This window comes from Ctenopharyngodon idella, chromosome 5 (assembly GCF_019924925.1).
Source record: "Ctenopharyngodon idella isolate HZGC_01 chromosome 5, HZGC01, whole genome shotgun sequence".
In the NCBI taxonomy this organism is placed as follows: Eukaryota; Metazoa; Chordata; class Actinopteri; order Cypriniformes; family Xenocyprididae; genus Ctenopharyngodon; species Ctenopharyngodon idella.
Window position 1 is genome coordinate 38,976,645 of NC_067224.1, and position 17,774 is coordinate 38,994,418.

Genomic DNA, 17,774 nt, shown 5'->3' on the forward strand with positions numbered 1-17,774 from the left:
TTAAGCACTTTTCAAGGACTTTTTAAAGTGCTTCACACTTTTTCCAGCACTTAAAAGCTCTAAATATTATCCATATTTAATGTTATTTTTTTTATGTGCTGATTGGTAAAACTAAAAGTTAAAAGATGAAGGAAAACTAGCACTTCTAGGCAAACAAAACTTAAAAAAGACATGAAATTACCAATAGATGGCAGCAGAGCAGCACTTATTGACTCCCTAATATATGAAAAAGTCTCATGAAAAACAAAAACTTTTTCAAATTGTGACTGAATTACACAGAAAGCAAGTAAAGAGCACTCCTTTTATAATCACTGAAGCTGTTGGTCAGTTCAGTATGGTACATTTAATAAGAGTAGAATATTTAAATTTTTCCCTATAGAAATGTTTTTGCATGTAACTGTTAATAATAGCTTAATTTTATCTGCATCTCAATTCAAGCTTAGTGCTTTACTGTCAAATTTCCAATAATTAAACATGTAATATTATTAGTAACTGCACTTATTAATGCAAAACAATAGTAATATGATTAAATTACCTTTATAATTAAAAAACAAAAACAAAAACCTAGTCCCACCAAATCAGGTGCGCTGCTCTCAAATGTTAGTCTGGAGCCCTGATATGACGAAATTTTTGTATCTCAAAAAATTATTTATTTTAAATATGTAATATTTCTAATATAAATATACAAAATTGCAATATTTTTAAAATTCTTTTATAATAACGTTTTTAAAGAAATTGGAAAAAAAAAAAACTATTTCTTCTCTGCATTTCTCCTGTTCTCTCGCTTGCTTCCTAATCTAAACCTGGCATTGTATATTACGAATATTGTTGGACCTTTGACAAATTGCCTCTTTTGTAAGTCGCTTTTGTAAAGTGTCTGGTAAGTGAATAAATGTAAATAAATGTTAATGTAAGAAGATCATGGCATTGTTCACGATTTAACTGACAGCCCTGTAACACACCTTAGCACAGTTTGGTCTTAGTTACTGGATGATCTCTGATGTGCATTTAAACTCATATCTTGGTAAAAGGCAAAGACGTTTTTTTATAAAAGTGAAAGGGAAACTCTTGACTGACATAACACATTTCACCCTTTCCTTCTAATTTTGTGGCACTGGTGTCGGTTTCCTGTGTTCATGTTGACCTCCACCCTCTTTTTCCTGCAGGCCAGCTGGTTGATTTTGTGAAGAAGGTGGAGCAGAGAGGGCCCATGTCATGTGACACAGTGCTGAAGATCTTTTACCAGTCATGCCGTGCTGTGCAGCACATGCACAAGCAGTCTCCACCAATCATACACCGTGACTTGAAGGTGAGGCTCCTCCCTCTTTCAGACTGCAGGCTAAATCCTTGAATAATGATTTATTTACAGAACATCAAAGTAAGATATGAACAAAGAAGTGTTTATTTATTAGATTACATGTAATAGGACTTAATAAGCAGTAGGGTGAATCTCTAGGAAACATTTAACTCCAAAATCAAAGGAAAAAATGTTTTCATGATTGTTAATTTCACTTAATAAGAATTTACTTTTTATTTTATTTTATAATAATAATATATTTTTATTACATTTTAATTATTTTTATACAATTGTTTTTATATATTCTCAGCAGATAATTTTTATTACTGTATTTTTTTTTTGTTTATTTATAATTAATTTTATAAATTTAATTTATATATAAATAAAATGTTTTAATCTAAATCTGCATTATGCAGTACAATGAATACTACCATAGTGTTGTGTATATATATTGTGGTAAAAGCACAGTAACACATGGCCTCGGGTGACTTATTGCTTTAATAAATATGCGCAGCAATGTGTATTTTATCATTTGACCTGTGCCAAATGATCAAGTACATTGTTTGATAACATTTCTTCTTTTTGTAGATCGAGAATTTGTTGATCAGTCACCAAGGCACCATGAAGCTGTGTGACTTTGGCAGCGCCACTACTGTTGCACATTACCCAGACTACAGTTGGTCTGCTCACAAGAGATCTATGGTGGAAGATGAGGTAAGAAATGCAAAAAATTATCTTCTCCAAGCGCCCATCCAGCTTTATGCTACATAAATATTAGCACCAGCTTAACATCATCATGACATTGTTGTCCTCTGGTTGCTTTGTTTTGCCATCATTTTGATTGTGATTTGTGGATTGTCACAATAATTGTGGAAATGATTACATGGCCAGAGAGAAATATTTTGCGGTGATTATATTAAAATCTCTGGCTATTTCCCGTGGAAGCATTCACTGATTTAATTGTTTTGTTAATTAAATTAGTTTGTTTGGTTTCTGGTCCTCTTAAATCAGTTATTTGTAGTAAATTGAAACCCACACAATGCACAAAGCCCGCCATTTCTCTATACATGAACGTCTGTTTGTGCTTCTTCAGTGGAAGTGCATTTTTGTAAGAACTCAATGAGGACCAATTTTTAATTTTCATGTTTTTGTTTAGTTTTGTAGACATTCTGTTATGTAGTGGAATATAAGAATTTAATACTTTTATCCCACAAAGATGCATTAATTTGTTTGCAATAAAGACATGTTACAAAAGATGCTTTCAAATAAGGTCGATTTCAAATGCTGAACTTTTTATTCATCAAAGAATGTGTAAGAAATCCTGAAAAAAAAAAATTTGCGGTTTCCATAAAAATATTAAATGACTGTTTTCAATATTGATGATAATAATAAATGTTTCTTGAGCAGCAAATAAGCATATTAGAATGATTTCTGAAGGATCATGTGACACTGAAGACTGGAGTAATGATGCTGAAAGTTCAGCTTTGCATCACAGGAATAAATTACATTTTAAAATGTAATCAAATAGAAAACATATTCAAATATTTCATAGTATTTCATGCACATCTTTTAACATGAAAGCCAACTAAATTATAAATGATTTCTCTTACTTATTCTCTTTTTATCTCTCAGATCACTAGAAACACGACTCCAGCATACAGGACACCAGAGATGATTGACCTTTATTCCAACTACCCAATAAATGAGAAACAAGACATATGGGTGAGTTAGTTTATGAGTAAGTATAGTTATAAGCAGACCCAGGTAAACATTTTTTGGAGGGAAATCCTGCAGAATTCTTGGAATGGCTGGGAAAATAAGAAGGCTGAAAAAGAAAGTTGATTTAGAGATGAAGCAAGTTTTAAAGATCAAGTTTTTAATGTTGTTTATATGTCTTTGTGGTGTTTTTAATATGCTTTAAGACAAACCATGTGCAAATACCATTGCTGAGTATTTTTTCCTTAAAGGGAGAGTTCACCCAAAAATGAGAATTTGATGTTTATCTGCTTACCCCCAGGGCATCCAAGATGTAGGTGACTTTGTTTCTTCAGTAGAACACAAATGATGATTTTTAACTCCAACCGTTGCGGTCTGTCAGTCGTATAATGCATTGAAACGGTAACACCATCTATGAGAATAAAAAAAAACATGCACAAACAAATCCAAATTAAACCCTGCGGCTCGTGACGACACATTGATGTCCTAAGACACGAAACGATCTGTTTGTGCGAGAAACCGAACAGTATATAATTTTTTTACCTCTAATACACCACTATGTCCAACTGCCTTGCGCATCCAGTTGGTGAGGTCTGAACGCGCTCTGACAGCGCCCTCACCAACCGGATGCGCAAGGCAGTTGGACATAGTGGTGTATTAGAGGTAAAAAGTTATATAAATACTGTTCGGTTTCTCGCACAAACCGATCGTTTCGTGTCTAAGGACATCAATGTGTCATCACGAGCCGCAGGGTTTAATTTGGATTTGTTTGTGCATGTTTTTTTACTCTCATAGATGGTGTTACCGTTTCAATGCATTATATGACTGACAGACCGCAACGGTTGGAGTTAAAAATCATCATTTGTGTTCTACTGAAGAAACAAAGTCACCTACATCTTGGATGCCCTGGGGGTAAGCAGATAAACATCAAATTTATCTGCATTTATCAAATTTTCAACAAGTGTCACACAGCAAAAGTACATTTTGTTTGTTTCTCCACATATCTCTATATTAAAAAGTAAATATGTTCTGATTGGCAGTTTTTGATTGATTTTGGCGCATTAGCGTTACTTGTCACATAGCACCTGGTTAAGGCGCAGTGTAACGCTATTTTTCTATCTGCAGTTATTGTTAGTTGTGTTTTTAAAGAGTCTTGTTTTTTTCCCCTGTAGGCTCTGGGCTGCATCCTGTATTTGCTTTGTTTTAAGCAGCACCCATTTGAAGAGGGAGCCAAACTCCAGATAGTAAATGGCAAATACAACATTCCACAAAATGACACCAAGTACACAGTCTTTCATCAACTCATCCGTAAGTATCCCGCAGGAGCTTAACTACATTCCCTCTTCCCAAAATCTCTCCAAATTCTCTCCAAATTCATACTGTCGTTTTGTTCCTGAATGCAGTTGCGTGAAAATCCTTGTGTGTTTGTTCTAGGATCTATGTTGAAAATCAACCCAGAGGAGCGGTTGTCGATCAACGAGCTTGTTAACCAACTGCAGGAGATCGCTGCAGCCAGGAATGTCAACCCCAAATCTCCCATTACTGAGGTACTACCCATGTGTTCTGAGGGTCTTTTAGATCAAGTCTTCACTAGTCATTCATAGGTTGCTAAATATGTGATGCAAGAGTTTATAATGGTCAACCAAAATGGGTTTTATAATGGAATGACATCTTCTGTTAATCTGCCAAGTCAACACGGTTATTATAATTTAAAAATGGCCGAATACTGGAAGAATAATTAATTAATCAGCCAAACTGATTAATCTGTCAGTATTTAGTCATTTTGAGATCATGGCATTAGCCAATAACCATATCCACTTTGCGGATTAACCAACGGCCTGTTTACAGTCCTGGTCACTTCATGTGATTTTACTGATCGTATAGCTATCTGATTTGTTAAAGTGGTTCTATTTACATTTGGCCAAATAAATGTCTCCGGCAAACGAATATAAATCCGATCACCTATTCCCACGCTATATGCAAATTCGCTGCATTTTATTTATCATCAGCGAATTTCAAGATCAAAGACCGCAATAGGAGAGAGAGCGGCATCAACACTGGTAAGATCATTTAGTCTCAATACATTTAATGAAGATGATTGTGTGCTGAGCGTCTGTTAATTACTTTCAGTTACATTCACGGCAGTTTGTGCGTCTGCTTGCTGTAGAGATACTCAGCTACTCATCTCCGGTGATGCGTGTTGCAGTAGCGTTGTCATATCTGGCTATAACATGTCATATAGCCTATAACACGCTCTCATATTTATGTTTTATACATGTTTTAAATATTTACTCATATACATGTGTAAATATTTTACATATGTGGTTTCAACAACCAAATGCATTTACACTTGTCCAGTTTCATTTGGAATGCGTCTAAAACGAAACAACTAAGTGGTTTGAGCGATCGGATTTAAATCCGTTTCGGAGGGCATTTACACCTGGTCTTTTCACGATCGGATAGCTATCTGATCAGAGAAAATGCATGAAGTGACCAAATGTAAAAAAAGGCCCCAAGATGTAAGCTGGTCTTATGTCAGATATAAAAATAACAGCATTTTAAATACATAAAGTATGTTTTCTGGTGAATTAAAAATTTGAGAGAAAAAGTTTGTAAAAGCAGTACTTTTCTTACAATTTACTGTGTGTGCATGTGCATTGTGTTTAATATATGAAATGTATTTATTTATATAATATCGTGTGTATGTATGTGTATATGTGTATATGTGTGTATATATATATATATATATATATATATATATATATATATATATATATATATATATATATATATATAACACAGACATGGACAAAATTGTTGGTACCCTTGATAAATATGATCAAAGATGACTGTAAAAATAAATCTGCATTGTTTATCCTTTTGATCTTTAATTCATAAAATTAGCAAAAATCTAACCTTTCATTGAAGGAAAAGAATTGAAAGTGGGGGGAAAATCACATTATGAAATAAATGGTTTTCTCCAATACACGTTGGCCACAATTATTGGCACACCTAGAATTTTTAATGTAAAATATCTCTGAAGTATATTCCCATTCATATTTACATTTTTTTTTAGCACACCAGGGTGACTAGGAGCATGAAATTGTCCAGCCATGACTTCCTGTTCCACAGGAGTACAAATATGTGTAAACACAAAGGCCAAATTCCCTTAATCATTCATCACAATGAATAAAACCAAAGAATATAGTTCTGATGTGCAGCAAAAGATTGTTGAGCTTCACAAAATAGAAAGTGGCTGTAAGAAAATAGCTGAAGCATTGAAAATCCCCATTTCCACTATCAGGGCAATAATTAAGAAGTTCCAATCAACTAAAGATGTTACAAATCTGCCTGGAAGAGGACATGTGTCTAAATCATCCTAATGCGCGGTAAGGAGGAAAGTTTGAGTGGACAAAGACTCTCCAAAGATCACAGCTGGAGAATTGCAGAAATTAGTTGAGTCTTGGGTCTCAGAAAGCCTAAAAAAATTATCAAACAGCACCTGCATCTCCACAAGTTGTTTGGGAGGGTTACAAGAAAAACCCTCTGCTCTCATCCAGAAACAATCTCCAGCATATTTAGTTGTCAGACACGACTGGAACTTCAAACGGGACTGGCTTCTATGGTCAGATGAAACTAAAAAAAAAGCTTTTTGGCAGCAAACCCACCATGGGTTTGGTGCACACATGGATAAAAAGTACCCCATGCCCAAGGTTTGGTTATTCTATCAAATACCAACAGATAAAAAATCAAAACCTGACCACTTCTGCTAGAAATCCAATAATGGGCCGTGGTTGGATCTTCCATCAGAACAATGATCCAAAACAAACATCAAAACCAACACAAAAATGTGTCACTGAGCACAAAATGAAGCTTTTGCCATGGCCGTCCCAGTCCCCTGACCTGAACCCTAAAGAAAATGAGTGGAGTGAACTGAAGAGAAAAAGCACCAGCATGGAGATGGGAATCTGAAGGATCTGGAGAGATTCTGCATGAAGGAATGGCCTCTGATCTCTTGTCAGGTGTTCTCCAAACTCATCAGGCATTATAGGAGAAGACTCAGAGCTGTTATCTTGGCAAAAGGAGGTTGCAAAAAGTATTGAATAAAAGGGTGCCAATAATTGTGGCCAATGTGTTTTGGAGAAAAACATTTATTTCATAATGTGATTTTGCCCCCACTTTCAATTCTTTTCCTTCAATGAAAGGTTAGATTTTTGCTAATTTTATGAATTAAAGATTGAAAGGATAAACAATGCAGATTTATTTTTACAATCATCTTCGATCATATTTATCAAGGGTGCCAACAATTTTATCCATGTCTGTGTGTATGTGTGTTTGTGTGTGTGTGTGTGTGTGTGTGTGTGTGTGTGTGTGTGTGTGTATATATATATATATATATATATATATATATATATATATATTAGGGCTGTCAAGCAATTACAAATTTTAATCTAATTAATTACAGGATGTGGCGATTATTTAAGCTAATTAATCGCACATTAAATTTGGAAATTACTCCCAAAAAATAATTTAAAGCCATTATTGTGCTAAATGAAAAAAAGCATCAAATAGACATTACAAAAAGTAGCTTTAGGAAAATAATATTTTATTTGATTCAACATAGAATATATTACACTAACTTTTAGGCTTCAACGGCCATGAGGGTAAGTACATGTTGACAGAATTGTAATTTTTGGGTGACCTATACCTTTAATTTTTTTATTAATATGAAAAGATGATTTTTTTTTTTTTTTTTTTTTTTTTACGAAATGATAATCTAAATAAGAAACTAAAACTGCCAGTAGGTGGTGGTAAATTTTTAAACGAGTAAGTAATTGAGTCATTCATTCATTCATTCATTCCACTGTTCTGCTCTGGCTTTATAGGTAATATTTTCATTGGCAAAATTGAGCAAAAGCAGATAATATTGTCCAAAATATAACACAATATTAACTTCTTATTTATTGAACTGCTGTATAAAATCAGTATCACATTTGCATTTGTGCTATTCTGGACAAAAACAGCACTCCTGTGATATTGTTTAACTAGCATGATATAAATATGAGACGACAACTCATACAGGAGGGCATTTTTGCCCTAATATCTTGTTTTTTTTTTGTTTTTTTTTTAATGTATCCTATGTATGGATATATAATTTGTGTCTTATTTATTAATATTCAGCATTTTTATATTTATTTATTTATTTATTTATAAAATGGTTAGTTCCTGTCCTTGATTCTGATTGGTCAATAGCTGTTTTATTCACGATAAAACACTGCTATGACCGCTTCACCCAACGGTTCTGTGTATCACTACACAACACCCTTAGCAACCACTCTTAGCAACGTAAACTGTTTGTTCTCGATATTGTTCATTGAAGCTTACTGTATTATGTAGAAAAGTATTGTGAGAAAGAGATCGAGTGAGCAAGTTTATTACCTGCATTCAGATTTAGCATTTTCCTTCAGGTCAGTCCTATGTTCATAATAAATAATCTGTTTAAATGTCCGATGTATTATCTTGTCCTTTTAACAGTTAAGGGGTTTTCCCATGACTGACAGCGCTAGTCAAAGCATTTGTCAGTTTCGTCTTGTTCCGTGTTCACAACAATTCAGTCTTTTCAATGTAAAAGTCTTCACTACTGACTGACACACTCATAAAGACAATCTTTGCCGCCATCTAATGGCGTAACAGTGTAACTTCTGTTGCTGTTCACGGTCAGGGACTTTTTTTTCCGGTGGAAGGAAGGCTTTTTAGTTACTTCATGAAAGTTGCATTAATACATATTTTTGGCTTTAATATTTGTATTGTGTGGTAACCGTATTATAAAAGCAATAAGGTACTCAAGGCTAGTGCTGTGTCCGCTTTGCGTCGTGCCTAACAACGCTCTTCTTATTCACGATACAGCACAGCCTCTCGTACCTTATTGCTTACATATATATGTGTGTGTGTATGTATGTATATGTGGTGTTGTTATAATACATAATAATGCACAATACATATCATATTTCATATATAAATACATATATTACACAAATATTAATATATATTTTGATATAAAATAATATATAATTTGCAATCATTTAATTATTGCAAGTAGTATGTGTATATATGTGAAATCAAAAATCGCCCTCTTGGCTATTTATTTATCAGCATGAGCCATTGAAAAATGCACTATGATCTACCACTACTGTCAATTCATCTTGATTTTAGTAACCTCTCCTTCAGAGCTCCTGTTTGATCACCAGACTGGTTTGGTTGGTTGAATGAGGCTCTTTTGGTGCTTCATTTGAAACAGACCCCTCATTCTTTTACACTTACACACACACACACACCCGCAGAGCCGAGCAGAGTCCCACATACTGATCGCAACTCTCTGAAGGGCCATTTAGAGACACCGCTGCACTCTTCCTTTCTTGTTCTGTCCTTCTTTCCTTTCCTCCCTCCCTCCATGACCTGGAGACAAAGGAGCATCTCATCCCTCTTTTTCTCTCTGACCTAATGGCCACTGATCTCACTACATAAGACAGAAACAGGACTGGTAAACAAGTAGGAGGACAAGAAAAGGATTGGGCTGTTCCAGCCATGTTTGGTCGAAGAACGACTGATTTGGACTAACAAATCATCAGTTCTTGGATTAATAATTATGCATGTGTATGATCAAGTTAAGAGCATCCATACAGCATTTGTATGAGTGTTTGCATACAGAAATCAGTGTTATGCTCCTATGTGCACACATGGTGGAGAGGGCGGCTTTAGATGTATCTGAACTGGGTTAAGAAGGGGTTTCTCTCTGGATTAAAGTGATTACCACCAACAGCCAGAAGCAGAGAGACACACAGAGCCTGCAGCGATTGAGTCGTCTTGATGTACTGCAATCATTGAATAGCGTTCAGATCCATGAGTATTCTGCAGTCTGGTGTCCTGCTTTTCTCCTGATGTGTGTGTGCATCGGACTGTTGTCCAGATGAGTCTGTTAAGTTCTTACTACTGTCTGAAGTCTGTGTATGACGGCTATGAATCCCTACAGCTCCTGGAGCAGAACGGAGGTTTCGGGAACAACAGTGCACAGCTTCCTTCTCAGATCAACAACATACACAATGCTGGTGAGTTCTGCATTCAACTCATTCTTTTATGAGCAAGGCATTTTCTTTGTAGGTTTCTGTAGATTTGACATGTGGCTTCCTTCTTATTCAAATGCCATTCTTTCTTTGTAATTGATGTGATCTGTTCTCTGGAGGGATTTCACACTACCTTAGAAACATACTGAGTAAAGGTGAATAGTAGCAGTGAAGACCGTGCTGTTTGATCTTATCCTGTCGTAGGATCTGTTGATGCACTGACATCCTGTGTTTACATGCATTACATTTTGCAAGTTTCTCCTTGTTTTGTGATGCCGTTTTGCATTTTTAGTTCTGTAGCATGCATATAGTTTTCATTATTTATTATGGTTGGTTGTTGTTGTTTTTTTTATTATTGTTTCTTATTTATTTTAGTAAATGTTATTTTTTTTTCTTAATTGTTAGTTATAATTATTCTTGTTAGATATTATTGTTTGATTGGTTAGTTATTTTTTGGTTTGTTTGTTAATGTCTGAGTGTTTATTTTTTTGTTAGTTAAAGTTTGTTTCTTTAGTTAGTCTTGTTTGGTTGGACAGTTATGTTTTATTCGTGTTTGTTGCTTTTAGTTTAGTTTTTTTTTAATGATTTGAGTTATTAGTTGTTGTTATTAGTTACTATTGGTAACTTTTTCTTTAGTTTATTAATGTTTGTTTGTTGTTTTTTATTTATACTAGTTAACTTTAGTTACTGTTTGGTTATCAATTTTTGTTTGTTAGTCATTTAGTTATTTTTGATTGTTTTGTTGGTTAGTCTTGTTGGTTGGTTCTTTTTTTTTTATTCATTCGTTTGTTGGTTGATTCTTAGTTTTCGCATTGTTACTTGATTTTGGTTTTGTTTGTTATTAATTTTTTGTTAATATATGTTATTGTTATTCTTAATTATTAGTTGGTTAGGTATTTTTTGGTTTGTTAATGTTTTCTTAGTTATTTTTGTAGTTACAAGTTATAACTTAAGTTATTGTTTTGTTTGTTAATGGTTGTTAGTTTTTTAGTTATTTTTGGTTGTTTCTTTAGTTAATCTTGGTGGTTGTTTGATTAGTTCTTTTTGATTGTGTGTTAATGGTTTGGTTTAGTTAGTATACATATACTCTGCTGTGAAATATTTCATCGCCTGTAAACCTTGCTTTTTGTGAGTGCTTGTGTAGAGTAAAACTATTAGCCTCTACAAATGGTAACATGCAGTGTATAATAATATGGACAAGTAATATCCGGAACAGATGTACACTTTGTTAAACTGCTAACAATCTCTTAATGCTGCACATTAATGTATTCAGGAACTGGCTGAGTTGTGTAAACAATGATTTCTGGCTTTAGACCCACCAGCTTTTGTGATAATAAGAAGTACTTGGTTTGTGAGAGATTCACATCAAAGGGTATTGAAGATTTTACAGGATACAGCTGCATCAGTCATGTCATTATACTTTTGTTAAAACCACACACACCGTTTGAATGAGCTCTTCACAACACCTTCGAGTTCATAAGTGTGACTTTTCACCTGACAAAAATACACACACACGCACACAAAACTGCATTAAAGTGCTTATACATAAAGCTCATACCTGCTCACACCACTAGACTTAAAGGGAACAGAGACGTGTTTCATCCTATAGGGTGCTGCTAGTTAACTTCAACAGCAGTGGACGGATGCATCAGTAAGAACCAACTTAATTTTGAAAATTTAGCTAGACATTATATTTCAGCCAACATGATGTTTCAGGAGTGTAACCCTCCACTTACCATCATGCTGCCATAATACTGTACACAAACAGATAATGCCTCGTACGCACCCCTGCCCCCATATTTACCCCATGGGATGATTTTTCTCTCTCCATGCTCTAAGAGGATTGACCTCTAGTCACCATCTGCTGAGTTTACTCTGATTTTCTGAGTGAACATCGTCAGAAAGTGATAATACTACTCACGAAACCGCACATGCAATCCCGTGTCAATTTCAGTCCATTGAAAGGATCATATTCTACACTTTTGTAGCATTTCCTTTTTTCGCCTTCAATCCACTTGTAATGTTAAGCAAGGTTTGTTACACCACAAAACCTCTGCTTACTTTTATTCTTTCTGACACTGAGAATTAAACAAGCTGTTTTTGCTACTGTACCTTAAAACTTCTACATCTAAATAGCCTCTGTTATCTTTGCATATTAGTGTAGTTCACAACGTTTTGGCTGGTTTTTGTTTAATTTTGTTAATGCTAGCTAAAAATACAGTTGTTCATTGTATGTTAATTTTAGTTATTTAGAATTTAGAAATTAGAATTAACTAAGATTAATAAATGCTGTTTGTTCATGTTAACTAATGTTAACACAAATGAGACCTTATTGTAAAGTGTTACCAATTATTCGACATGCTGCAAATACTCACGACGCAACCAAACTCAACCGAATACAGAAACTCACTGCAAACACTCACAATGCAACCAAATACAGAAACACGCTGCAAACACTCAGGACGCAACCAAATACAGAAACACGCTGCAAATACTCACGATGCAACCAAATACAGAAACGCGCTGCAAACACTCACGACGCAACCAAACTCAACCGAATACAGAAACTCACTGCAAACACTCACAATGCAACCAAATACAGAAACTCACTGCAAACACTAACAACGCAACCAAATACAGAAACGCACTGCAAACACTAACAACGCAACCAAATACAGAAACTCACTGCAAATACTCACAATGCAACCAAATACAGAAACTTGCTGCAAATACTCACAACGCACATACGGTCAGGATGTTAAAATAAACAAAAAAACTCACTTTTCAGGTCATCGGCAACACCACTGATGAGTAAACATTGAACAATAAGCATGTCCCAGCCAGGTTTGACACTTGTTGGAGACCCCTTGAAACATTTTCGTTGTGGTCTGTGCTATTTGCAGCGTGTTTCTGTATTTGGTTGTGTTGTGAGTGTTTGCAGCACGTGTTTTCAAACTGATGAAGATGTTTTCTTAATTTGCTGGTGTTTTTTCTATTTGCATGTATTTTCTTCAGTTGCAGTGCGTTGAGCTCTCTTGGCCACCATACATTTGATATGTATGGGTTTTATCTCCTGTTACTGAATGTTAGGTTCAAATGCTAAGATGATGGTCATGTTACATAAAGCTATAGAGTGTATGTACGTGATGTCACCATTGGCCGGAGTTACTGCGATTACGCCCACTGAACAGCAAAAAAACTGAGTGGCATCATTGGTTTTCAGCGTGAATGCCATGAAAAACACACAAAACACATCTAAAACGGGAAAGAGCTTTGCGATTGACTGTTCAGATAGATTTGACAAGAAATCTGAGGTATATTTTTACTGCCAAAAGCTACAGAAAAGAGAAGCAAATAGACCGCTGCATAGGGCTGGGCGATTTTCTTTTTTTTTTTTTTTTTTTTTTTTTTTTTTTCCTGATTTTTTCGTTTAATTTGAATTTAATGTTTTGCCTCGATTTTATTATTTTTTAAATCGAGAAATCGCGATTTTGAATAAAAATGTTAGCAAGCGTTACAATTAGACATGTTGACAATACAATCCGACCTCATGATGGCACTGGCGCGCCTGATTAACCGCTCTCATGGGACGCTCTATATGTACGTAGAACACATCACTATTCTTAAGCGGCTGTTCATTCAGAAATGCTTTATTACGTTATAAAAATGAGATGCAGACAGTGAAATGAGAAGAAAAGGCAAAGATATTAAAGCTGAGTTGAGTTTTTTTTTTTTTTTTTTTTTTTAAACTTGACCGCCATGTTTTAGAATGCTGTTTCATGGGTGAGACGCTGCAAAATACGCAAGACACAAGTGCAACACCTAAACATGTCCACCAAACATAAAAACAATAGGACAAATAGCGCAATGGAATGCAAAAACCTGTAAACCTGTTTGATATTTCATGTTTGCATGATGGTGACAGGCTGAAAGCTGCTGTTGTTTTCTGTTTTTACAAAGCATTTGCTGTTAATAATAGCCTATTACTGGTGTTATTTATTGCTATTACTTTTTGGCTAAGAAATATTTAGCATTTTCTTATTTTATATTATTTCTGTTTAAGATAAGTTTGTACAACATTTGCCTTCATATTTCAGGCATATTTTCTGCAAACATATTTAACAAATTGTTTTACATTTACACCACGTTCACTTCATGTGTGGTGCACTTGGAATGGAATTTTTTTTTAACCAGATTGTTAATAAAGAGAAGGTTACTTAAATCATATTGTAGTTAAGTTTTTAAGTTGACTAGTTAAACAGTTAAAAAAAAAAAAAAAAAAAAATCGAAATCATGAATCGGTCAATCGTTCTGATTTTATTTTTTTGCCATATCGCCCAGCCCTACCGCTGCAATTCACAGAAACAACTGGACTTCAGGCACTGAAACGTGGATTTGCAGTTAACATTTTGTCAATATGAAGAATTTGGGGATAAAATAACACCCTATATATTGTATTATATATTGTATTGACAACTCATCAATTAAATATTTACCCTGTTATATTCTGCATAATTGGGTGTTTTTAAGTAAACACTGACAAAAACTTATACTTATTGATATAAGTGATCACCTGGATTTAGATCTAGTACATATATTGTATTTATATAAAACATTCACAGGCAAATTTGCTTCATGTATTTCCCCGGCGTCAAAATCAGGCACATATAAATGTCAGGAAACACGATTCCTGGCTGCATGCCAATATTCATGGATCACTGTCTGGATCTTTGATAAGTTGTAAGGAACACTATCGAGTCAAACCTTTAGTTTAAACTGATAGTCACTTGTTTTATTCACGTTTTCACAGTTTCCCCTGATAAATCCAGTCCGGCTGAGGGGGGCGTGTTCCGGCGGGAAAGTGGATATGTCAATGCATACTCTCTATAGCAAGTCTGGTCAACTTTGCAGCTTTTTCTGATTAAAGGCAGCCTACTTAGACTGGAAGAGACCATCAGATGCCCATGCAAAGCTACCAACCTCAGTTTGCATGGTTTAAAATCTGTTATAACTGTGCACTAAGAATACCTTGCGTACATAGTAGTGTTTGCAAAAATCTTGAATATCATATGGCATGATCCTCATAAACTTTGGCATTTTTGACTAAACTAACCCCTTAAAATCTGATAATTTAAGAACAGTTCTTTGAGACGTGTTATGAGATGATTGTGAGTCATTGCATTGAAATGTTTCTTGTGTGCATATGTCAAATATATTATGCAAAACTATTGCCCTGTAAAAGCACTTTTGACAAATGTTGGCCTGCGGTTATATGCGTGTTTGAATCTCCAGGTGTGTATGACACAGACCCGGCCATGGGTGGAGGCTTCTTGGATATCCTGAAAGGAGGAACTGAAAGATTTCTCACCAACATCAAAGACACTTCTTCCAAAGTCATCCAGTCGGTGGCCAGGTGAGCGACTCATTCAGACAGCAGTAAAACTCCCCTGCGGCTGTCGCACACTAACTAGTGCACACGCCTTGCTCAAGTATGTTTTGGCTTGCCTTGGTTTCGCTATGATGCATCACTTTCCGCTGAACCATTGACAGATTCAGCCGAATGAAGGAAGAGGTCGTAGTGGTGTAGTAGAGAGTACTAGTAATCTACTGGTGGTTAATCTGATATCACCTAATCTAGCTCTCAAGCAATGCCACCCGCTGCTGACTTTGAGCATGTTTTCTGTTTCTGTTACAAGTCTGTGCTCTATTCTTGGTATAAATAGATTCAGAGGCTTTTTTTTCATGAGCATTAGACCTCAAAAACATGCTGTCCTGACATGAAGGCTATTTAAAAAGGTAGGCAGAATAATTAGGAAACCTTCCTTTGACCAAATTCCAAGATGGAGGACGAAACAAGACTAATGTTATAATTAAATAATATATATATTATACACACAGTCAAACCAAAAATTATTCAGACACTAGATATAATTTTTTTACTAGTGGGTGCAGGACACTATAGTTCATTTATGTAAGTGAGGATAGCAAAATAAAGTAAACTATGACCTATTATACCCAAAAATTCTTCATTCAGGGGACTACCAGTAAAATTGATAATTTGGGACCAAAAATTCTTCAGACACTGACCATGTAGGCGACACATATACAGTATCTCACAGAAGTGAGTACACCCCTCACATTTTTGTAAATATTTTATTATATCTTTTCATGTGACAACACTGAAGAAATGACACTTTGCTACAATGTAAAGTAGTGAGTGTACAGCTTGTATAACAGTGTAAATTTGCTGTTCCCTCAAAATAACTCAACACACAGCCATTAATGTCTAAACCGCTGGCCACAAAAGTGAGTACACCCCTAAGTGAAAATGTCCAAATTGGGCCCAATTAGCCATTTTCTCTCCCCGGTGTCATGTGACTAATTAGTGTTACAAGGTCTCAGGTGTGAATGGGGAGCAGGTGTGTTAATTTTGGTGTTATCGCTCTAAATTTGGTGTTATGAAAAGATATAATAAAATATTTTCAAAAATGTGAGGGATGTACTCACTTCTGTGAGATAGTGTGTGTGTGTGTGTGTGTGTGTGTGTGTGTATATATACACATTTTTTGCTTAATTTTCCAAAAAACTGTATAATATTATAATTAAAAGGAGAGTATTTTACCCAAACATTGCAATATATGTATTTGTATTTCTCAAATCGTTGTATATATTAAAACTAAAATAACATTATAGTAGTTAGTTATTAATATTTTACATTTGTTTTTATATTTTCAGTTTTTTTTTTTTTTTTTTTTCAATTTTATGTCATTTTTATTATTTTTGTGGGGTTTCTAATTATTCTAATTTTAATTTTAATTATAATTGTTAATTGTAATTATATTTTAATTCAGTTAATGAAAGCGTTAATAGTTGTAGCATTTTAAATAGTTGTAGGTGATTTGGGATAGTTTTAATAGTTTTTTAATAGTTTAAACACACTGTCTCAAATGCAAAAAATAAACATAACAAAAAATAAAAACAAAAAGACATTTTAAATCATCTGTATTTTAAATCTTGTTGTGGTTTCATCAGATACCTCATTCGAATGCATACTGCACAATTATTCCTGTACGATGAACGTGTGATCCATGATATCCGGTTTTACAAACAATTGATTCGTATGATTTCGTTTGTCTGGAGTGCTGCTTTTGTATGTTTTTTTCTGTAGAATAACAAATGCTTATGCTTCATACATTTTACACTTATAAATATAAATGGGTCAATTCTGAGTCCATTCTGATTTGATCATCAGAAGGTAAATTTGATCTGGCTAATTGTAGTGACTGTATGTTAATCTCTTGGTAAACTCAATCAGGGTTTTGTTTATGACACACACTGGTCTACCAGATCATAAATTCCCCTCCATAATCCGTTTGCATTTATTAATCATGTTTAATAATTATCCCCCTTTCATCCCCACAAGTCTGTCATGTTTATTTTCTCCTCAGTTGGCCCAATTTGCTTTTAATTTTTTTTTTTTTTTCATTGTCTTTTGTTCATTTTGTTCCTGAATCACATTTCTCGGTCCCAAATCACCAACCCCTTTCAGCTCCAGGTAACTATGGGACAGCGCCTGTGTGTCCGTGTTTGCGTTACACGCGTGTATGTGTAGAGCTGTTGTGTGAACTTCACTCCACCTT

The 17,774-nt window shown here is 34.7% G+C and overlaps 1 protein-coding gene across 5 annotated transcripts in view; it reads left to right on the forward strand.

Annotated features, from left to right (window-relative positions):
- The window catches only part of gak (cyclin G associated kinase), a 51,756-nt gene that overhangs the window by 7,523 nt on the left and 26,459 nt on the right, over window positions 1-17,774 (forward strand). For 3 of the 5 annotated variants that reach the window (XM_051894832.1, XM_051894828.1, XM_051894829.1), the window contains exons 5-12: window positions 1,167-1,309; window positions 1,886-2,011; window positions 2,930-3,019; window positions 4,186-4,321; window positions 4,448-4,560; window positions 5,023-5,073; window positions 10,044-10,119; window positions 15,427-15,547. In XM_051894832.1, coding sequence (XP_051750792.1) covers window positions 1,167-1,309; window positions 1,886-2,011; window positions 2,930-3,019; window positions 4,186-4,321; window positions 4,448-4,560; window positions 5,023-5,073; window positions 10,044-10,119; window positions 15,427-15,547 — 856 coding nt within the window. The remainder of the gene's footprint in view (window positions 1-1,166; window positions 1,310-1,885; window positions 2,012-2,929; window positions 3,020-4,185; window positions 4,322-4,447; window positions 4,561-5,022; window positions 5,074-10,043; window positions 10,120-15,426; window positions 15,548-17,774) is intronic. The other 2 variants (XM_051894830.1, XM_051894831.1) reach the window with 1 other exon arrangement.